The 9,283-nt window shown below is 38.3% G+C and overlaps 1 protein-coding gene across 1 annotated transcript; it reads left to right on the top strand.

Moving 5' to 3' along the window:
• Positions 1–8,794: 8,794 nt before the first annotated feature.
• Positions 8,795–9,283, top strand: LOC150097910 (52 kDa repressor of the inhibitor of the protein kinase-like). Its single transcript, XM_090406628.1, has one exon. It carries the CDS (start codon positions 8,795–8,797, stop codon positions 9,281–9,283), a length of 489 nt encoding a protein of 162 aa, XP_090262754.1.

Genomic DNA, 9,283 nt, shown 5'->3' with positions numbered 1-9,283 from the left:
GATTGCCGAAATAAAGATAATACATGAAAATTCTACGATGAAGGATATTGAACTTTGAGGCCTCCCCTTTTATCACTGGAAAGCTGTTATTCTTAAATTATCAAAATGCATTACACAATTTCATTTGCACATGCTAATGCCATTAGAAATAGACAAACCATCGCTTATTAATCTTGACTCGGTAGGGAACAGATGGATTACGACCCATCTTTCGCCAGCTCACGAAACTCTCTCACACATTCGTTCATTGTCTGCTGCTTGCATCTCGTTTCAATATTTCCATAGTCGCTGTTCATCTGAATTGGCCTCGAATTTCTTCCCTCTCTCCCCTCTAAATTCGTTGAAATGCGTGCAGCACCTTTTCTCATTTAGACTCCAAACTCACAGAACAATCTTTTCTTTTCCTCATTCCTTTCTGCCACTGCTAAAAGTAGAAGGAACGAGTGGAGTAGTCTCCTTATATGTTTCCCGAATATTACAATACAACGACAACGGGCTTCTTATTTTCCTTTAACTTTATGGTTATCTTTAATGGTTTAATGATGATCTCTATGACGCAACCATTAAATAAATAAATAGATAAATACATAAATAAAAAAGGCAAATGACAATGAAGTGAAATTGAACTAATAGAATATATGTAACATCGAAATACGGCGAATTTTGAAGTGTAGAACACAAGTCGCATGCTGACACAGCGGCTCGTAATCTGGTTTCGTAAGTGCGACGAAACCCCCCGATGAGAATCATGAAACCCCGCTAGAATGGCATTTGGTTTTCATGCTTAATTTAGAGCTTAATTGAAGCTCAGAAGTAAGTCATGTAGCACTCAGCGCACTTGCCCACCCGTAACACATTTTTATGTGTTCAATATATCGGAATTACATGCAAGGTTTTATATTACCCCCCCCCCCCCCCCCACACACACACCACCACCTTCCTCCTAACATTAGCTTTAACCGAACTGCATCTTAACCTGTTTAGGGCGAACCTTACACGGAGAAGACTGCAGGCACTTTTTCTGTTTTGTTTTGTTTTCTAGCTTTCATCACTCCCACACTTCAAAACGGTCTCTGCAACGGAAGGATCCGCCGTACGTCAGAGGAGGCTGTCTACATATTAGACAAGCGAACCTAGTAGGAATTTCTTAAAGAGATCACGTCTAAGGATTCTTATGGCGCAACATAACAAGCACGATACCATCGGAATAAATAAGCTATATAGCATGTCACAGTATTTGACGTCTATGATAAACGTCACTTTGAGTCCGCTAGAGGCGCTCTTCAAATCAATGCCAAATGCCTGTCTAGAGTACTTTTGAAATGTTTTATGGTGTATTATTATTATTTTGTACTTCATTATTATTTTTAAGAGAACCTAATCAAACGGAAATTGCCATATGCTGTTCTTTGAGCGCACGCACTCAAAGATTTATAAAATAGCGCACTTTTATACAGAAATATTTACTTAAAAATTCACTTTACTACAAAAGTTGCTACAAGTTTATTTACTGCATACATTTATTCAAGATATAATAGAATTCAATACCATTTTAAGTGGGAGATGAATCGCCCAGTGTGAGAGGCCTGAAGTGGCTTGAAAAAGTTCTAGGCTTGGTCTACAGAGCAATGTTTCTAGACTATGTAAAAATAAATAAATTCAAAATACAATATATATAGAGCCTGTGTAGCTCAGCGGATGTGACATTTGCACACCGCCGCGCTTGGCCGCACGAAGGAAGGCTTGGTTTCGAGTCTAGTCGGCGACTAGAGGAAATTTTTCTAAGCCTTTTTTCGACCGGTTCCCGAGTTAGTCGATCTCTGGCACGGGCAAGCAGGTTTTTCCTCCCGGAAACTCGGGTTTTTCGTCCTGTAAACTCAAGAAAATCGACCGTAGAACCCACATTATTTCAGACATTAAATATATTGTGTTAGTGTTAGGGACCACGAGATGGCGGCACATTCGAGCCGTCTCTCTTCACTGCGTACCGCTTAATTAGTGATAGCCTTGGGCCATCTGTCTCTGATTGGGTACCAGTGGAGATTGAACTGCCCACTCAGTCTCCAAAAGGTTAGATAGGGCTAAATGGCCTCGCCTACTCCCGTATACGGGAATAAAAAGGCGTTAGCTGATTTTTTTTTTTTTTTTTTTTACCATATATATATATATTAAAATTGATAAAAATGAAAAAAAAAAAAAAAAACATTTGGTTACCCACAGTATAAATGTATTTGTGGGGGAGCACACATAATATATATATATATATATATTATATAATTTTGAGAACTCATATTAAGTGGGGCCCTGTCTGCATGTAAGGTCTCATGTCATTGAAGTTGGTTATTGATGGGAATGTTTTCTCGCTTTAATGGTGAATTGTGGAAAATTCCTTTTTCATTTGGTTTTGGAGGGATTGCTGTGGCACAAAGTATGTAAAATATGTCTTCGAACTATGTTTCCTCTTCTAATACCGCGTTGCCTTCTAAATATTATATTAGAATTTTATTAAAATTTCATTGAACTTATATATATATATATATAGAGAGAGAGAGAGAGAGAGAGATTTTTTTTTTTTTTTTAATTGTGAACATAACAATCTTATATACAGGATTAACCGGTTTTTGGTTCTCTGCAGTCAGACAGAGAGGTTACATGCTCATACTCTTGTTGAGATATGTTACATCGAAGTCACTTATAAGGCTAATTACATTTTTTTTTTAAATAAATTAAAGCCATTAAGAGTTATTTTAACATGATACTGTATAAGAACATAAATGTGGAAGAACATGGAAGTTACTATTGCACAATATTATCTATTAACATGAGAGTGCCAGCTGATTAATTTCCGCACTGTTAAGCACAACAATCCTTCTTTCTTCCCCCTTTCTTTGGGGGGGGAAGGTATCACTTCTATGCTGGAAAGTGGATTATAATGCAGTCGCCCTGCTCAGCCAGGAGTTGATTCCGTGGATTCCATTCTTGGTGGAAAAGATCTAAGGTGTTGTTTTGCCTATGGTGGTGATGTTCGTGTAGGATCCGACATCTCACCTTTTGTTGGAAGGCTGCAGTGAGTTGGTCAGTTGCCTCTCTCTGTGAAGTTGCTGTGCTGTCTGGTCTTGTATGTCTGAGGTAGAAGTTGTATATTACCGCTTTTGCGGTAATCTGCACCTCCTGCACCTCCTTACCTAAAAATAAATCTCCTGGCATAGACGGGCTCACCACTGAATTTTATCAGTCTGGGGGGGGGGGGGTGGGGGGGGGGGGGGGTGGGGGGGGGGGGGGGTGGGGGGGGGGGGGGGTGGGGGGGGGGGGGGGTGGGGGGGGGGGGGGGTGGGGGGGGGGGGGGGTGGGGGGGGGGGGGGGTGGGGGGGGGGGGGGGTGGGGGGGGGGGGGGGTGGGGGGGGGGGGGGGTGGGGGGGGGGGGGGGTGGGGGGGGGGGGGGGTGGGGGGGGGGGGGGGTGGGGGGGGGGGGGGGTGGGGGGGGGGGGGGGTGGGGGGGGGGGGGGGTGGGGGGGGGGGGGGGTGGGGGGGGGGGGGGGTGGGGGGGGGGGGGGGTGGGGGGGGGGGGGGGTGGGGGGGGGGGGGGGTGGGGGGGGGGGGGGGTGGGGGGGGGGGGGGGTGGGGGGGGGGGGGGGTGGGGGGGGGGGGGGGTGGGGGGGGGGGGGGGTGGGGGGGGGGGGGGGTGGGGGGGGGGGGGGGTGGGGGGGGGGGGGGGTGGGGGGGGGGGGGGGTGGGGGAAATAATGATAATGATAAATAAATGAATAAAATAAATAATAATAATAATAATAATAATTTTTATTATTATTATTATTATTATTATTATTATTATTATTATTATGTATATGTATATTCTAAAATCAAAAATTCTGTATAATCCTTATAGTAATTACTGTAAATATTATTATTGTAAGTAACTTATACTGAGACATAATAAATTGTTTTTTTTTTTTTTTATATATATATATATATAAAAAAAATTATTACTATTATACTCAAGATAACTATTGTATATATGTATTGTGTAAATATTTTAGCAGTGAACAAAAATATTATTTATTTAAAAAAAAAAATTATTATAATTTAAAAATATTAATAACTCGCCAGTATTTGTTATTCAGAATTGTAATGTATTATAAATATAATGTATATATATATATATATATATATATATATATATATATATATATATATATATATATATATATATATATATACGTGTATATAAAACTATTGTTGTATCTATGTATGTAATTTATCTGAGACAATAAAATGTTTAAAAAAAATTATTATTATTATTATTATTATTATTATTATTATTATTATTATTATTATTATTATTATTATTATTATTATTATTCCTGATACCACCAAGGAGTCCAAAGACTCATCGCGGGAGAACACCTACAACTGTCTCAATCACTACACCAAACCTCTATTACAAATCATCTCCATCAACGCCATCTACCGCCCACCTACACCACAACTAGTATTTGTTGTCTGGAAATTGCGTGTCTTCTGAAGGGCCGATTTGTCTGTATGCGGAATGAAAAACCCGAGTTTCCGGGAGAAAAAACCCTGCTACCTCTGTATGAGATCGGCTAACTCACCTTCGATTGAAATCGTCCAGATAAAGATTCCTCCCGTCGCGACGAGAATATATATATATATATATATACTTTTATAGCTCTGGTTGGCCATGTGGTCAACCAGAGCTATAAAAGCATTGATATCCTTTGAATCAACACTACAGGATATGACGGTTGATAAAGTTTATTACTCATGAATGCACTGTTATAACACATTTATTAGAAAGTTGTTTATGACACAAAAGTAGAAGAGTAATACCTTGAAACGAAATGACTTTGTTTATTTGTTTATATTTTTTACAACCAGCTCTCTAGTTAATCGATCTTAGTGCAGTAATTAATATATATACAGGGTGTTCGGGATAAATTTGACAGTTTCGTAAGGAAAAAGAAAATCTTCTTTGTATCTATTAAATTTAATGAATTGACAAAAAAACATTACAGGCAGAGTTAATTACAATACTATCAACAAGATTTACTCAAAATATCCACCATTAGCATCGATCACAGCTTCAATTCTGCTTCGGAACCTCGAACAAGCTGATGCTACAGTCTCCCTGGGAAGGGCCGCAAAAACTGTTTTAATTTTATCCATTAACTGGGCTTTTGTATTACTGGAAGTGCGATTGGTGTCTTTTTCAACTGCGCCCCATACAAAATAATCCATGGGGTTAAGGTCTGGGGAGTTTGGAGGCCAAACATTTGGACTGGTGAAGTCGTAGAAATTTTCAGACAACCATTTTTGACTTTTCCCAGAGGTGTGGCAAGGGGCCGAATCCTGCTGCCATACATACGGCCTACCATTGCCTACCCTTGTTATCCAGGGCTTGACTACAGTTAGCAACTCCACGAACAAAGCCCGAATTCCAATGCCAGGGTTCTTCAACACCTGTTCCTGCAGATTTGCGAGGAATTCTGCTGTACGAACGCAATCAGATCGTCTGCTAGGGATCTTTCTTCTTGCTACATCCTCGTAGTCACCATTGCAAGTCTCTAGTTCATGCCTGATTGTTTTTACTGTATTCAGGGAGCATTGGGCAGCAGTCGTAATATCCTTATTTTGATGGCGGGCATGAATCATCATGATACAAGTTATTCTCTTCCATGATTCAGGTGGGTTCCAGCTATCCATCCTTTCTGACATCTTGTATATGAATGAAGAAGGGTCCAAACTTTTAAATGAAGAGAAGTGTGTGTTAATACATGTAACTTACGGAAAAATATAATTAATTATAAATATGTCAAATTTATCCCGAACACCCTGTATATATAGATATATATATATATATATATATATATATATATATATATATATATATATATATATATATATATATATATATATATATATATATATATATATATATAATCCTTATACTATTCCTCCAGGGAGTATAAAGACTCATTAAGGGACGGCATTTACTCTACAACTCTTTTTCTCAATACTCCAATAACCTTCATCATCTAACACCAACGCTATCTTCCGCCGACTACCACCACTAGTACTTCACAGACAATCATAAGCATCCATGACTACTGCGGGATTCGAACCCCCAGCCTTTTGGCTGGAGAGCGTATACGCTAACCACTTGGCCACCCAGGCCGGCGTGTGTGTGTGTGTGTGTGTGTGTGTGTGTGTGTGTGTGTGTGTGTGTGTGTGTGTGTGTGTGTGTGTGTGTGTGTGTGTGTGTGTGTGTGTGTGTGTGTGTGTGTGGCGTTTGCACACTATGGCGCTTGGCCGCACGAAGGAAGATTTGATTTCGAGTCTAGTCGGCGACTAGAGGAAATTTTTCGAAGCCTTTTTTCCAGCGGTTCCCGAGTTAGTCGATCTCTGGAACGGGCAAGCGGGTTTTTCCTCCCGGAAACTCGGGTTTTTCGTTCCGTAATCTCAAGAAAATCAACCGTAGAACCCGCATTATTTCAGGCATTAAATACAATTGTTAGGGTTAGGGACCACGATATGGCGGCACTTGTTGAGCCGTCTCTCTTCACTGCGTGCCACTTAATTAGTGATAGCCTTGGGCCAGATATCTCTGATTGCATATCAGTGGAGATTAAACTGCCCACTCAGTCTTGACAAGTTAGATAGGGCTAAAAACGGCCTGGCCTACTCCCAATATACGGGAATAAAAAGGCGTTGGCTTTTCATATATATATATATATATATATATATATATATATATATATATATATATATATATATATATATATATATATATATATATATATATATATATATATATATATATATATATATATATATGATATATATATGATATATATGATATATATATGATATATATATATGATATATATATATATATATATATATATATATATATATATATATATATATATATATATATATATATATATATATATATATATATATATATATATATATATATATATATATATATATATATATATGAAAAATAAATTAGTTTGAATGACTGTAATATATATATATTACAGTTATTTATATATATATATATATAATGTTGCTGACTGGAGGAACTTTTTCTTAGCCTTTCTTCTACCTGTTCCCGAGTTAGTCGATCTCAAGCATAGGGAGCGGATTTTTTCTCCTGGAAACTCAGGCTTTTCATCTCATAAACTCAAGAAAATCGAGAACACACATTATTTCAAACAATAACACATTGTGTCAGGGGAAGTTGCCAAGAGATGGGAGCACTTGTTTGCTACCATTTGCTCTTCATCGGTGGCTGGCTATAATTAGCGATAGTCATGGGCAAGCTATCTCTGATTGGCTACTGGTGGAGATTGAACTGCCCACTCAGTCTCCAAAAAAGCTAGATAGGTTTAAAAGGCCTCACCTACTTTCTATAAGGGCATAAAAGGCGTTAGCTTGTTATTATTATAAAAAATCGTGAAATATCCTGTGGAAATATTATCTCCTTCATTGGGTTAGGCTGATGAAGAAAGACCAATAAGTTCAATACAAGTCGATGATTAGAAAAACTTTTTCTAAGCCTTTCTTAAAGTGGTTCTGGTGTTCTTCGTTTTTCAGTCAATAAGTTTTTTCCTTCTAGAAACTCGTTTTTTAAATCCTACAACCAGTGCCGGATTTACATAAAAGCTAAAAAAGCTACAGCTTAGGGCCTCGCAATCTGCCGGGGCCTCAAATAAAAACAAAAAAATATATATATAAAAATTGATAAAGAAAATATTCGTAGAAAAATCACTCAAATGAAATCAGACATATCACAATGATAATTTCTAAATAATTTTAAATATACAAAATATAACAAAAGAAGTTTTTTCCCTCTCAAAAACGTATTAATTAAAATTTTTATCTGTAATACCTAAATAATTTTTAAAATCATTATTTAGAAAATGTTTGTAATCTTTCATTTTCTAGCATTTACTTTTGCTATTCCATTTCCAACCATACAATGAAGCGAACATTTGTAAGCAGATACCAGAAAAGAAAAAGAAAGCAGCAGCTTGAAGACGAATTCAAAAAAGCAACAAATCTTGATATATATTTCACCGCAGCAACGAAAGATGATCCACAGACCCAAGGAGAGCAGTCAATTCCAAAACAACAGCCTATTGTCTCTGAGATCATAGAGTCTGGAATCTCAGCTGATGGAAATATTGTAACTGATCCCAGTGTGAGCATTGCTGCTGTTGGAGAACCGACATCTACAGTTGAAACAAATAAATTCACGAAACTCAGTGATATTGGTCAATGGGGGGTGTCCTCACACAGGGTGAACTCTCATACTGGATCTTAAAAGGTCCATCAGTGTGTCAGCACTAGGACGGTCCATTTGAAAACTCGAATCGTTCATTCAAAAATCAGGTTAGATATTGTTCAAAAGGTCTTTTTCAGAATAGGAAGGCTAATGGTGAAGTATACGATCGGGAATGGCTTGTGTACTCACCAACAACAGGTTGTATTTATTGCTTTGTCTGCAAACTGTTTTCAACATCAACTGCAGAACTAGCTTCTGATGGATTTTCTGACTGGTGAAATCCCATCGCAATTCAAATTCATGAACACTTTGAAGATCATAGAAGAGCTTTGCTTACATACTTGACAAGAAAGCGTGGTCAAACCCTAGACTCGGGACTAGCAAAACAAATAAAAGAAGAACAGCTTTATTGGAGGAATGTGCTTGAGCGTGTTGTTGGTGATATGCACATTAGCAGAACGTGGTCTGGCTTTTAGGGGAGATAATGAAACTTGAATTGCGAAATAATGGCAACTACCTTGGTTTGTTAGAATTAATTGCTAAGTTTTATCAATTTCTTTCCAATCACATAAAACAACATGGAAACAGAGGATCTGGGTCTCCTTCATATTTGTCAAAGACAGTATGTGATAAATTGATCCAGCTTATGTCTAATAAAGTAAGAAAATCAATTTTGGATGATCTGAGAAAGGTAGGTTACTTCAGTTTGTCTGTGGACTCTATGCCAGATCTTTCTCATGTGGATCGACTAACTGTTATAGTAAGGTATGTATCACCTGGTTATGGTTTACCTGTTAAACGTTTTCTGACTTTCCTAGAGTTGGAAAATCACAGTGGTGAATGTATGGCAGGTATGGTGGTGGATTATTTAAGTAAGGACAGCAAAGTTGATTTCAACAAATGCCGAGGACAGTCATATGATAATGCAGCGAATATGGCTGGAAAATACAAGGGAATGCAACAAAACCATTGA

Source organism: Typopeltis vanoorti, chromosome 16, assembly GCF_054136105.1.
Source record: "Typopeltis vanoorti isolate ZY-2024b chromosome 16, IOZ_Tvanoo_1.0, whole genome shotgun sequence".
NCBI classification, from domain to species: domain Eukaryota; kingdom Metazoa; phylum Arthropoda; class Arachnida; order Uropygi; family Thelyphonidae; genus Typopeltis; species Typopeltis vanoorti.
This window is presented reverse-complemented; position numbering and strand designations above follow the sequence as displayed.

Excerpts from the sequence above, each read along its gene's own strand:
- LOC150097910 (XM_090406628.1), top strand. The coding sequence starts at position 8,795 with ATGAAACTTGAATTGCGAAATAATGGCAACTACCTTGGTTTGTTAGAA.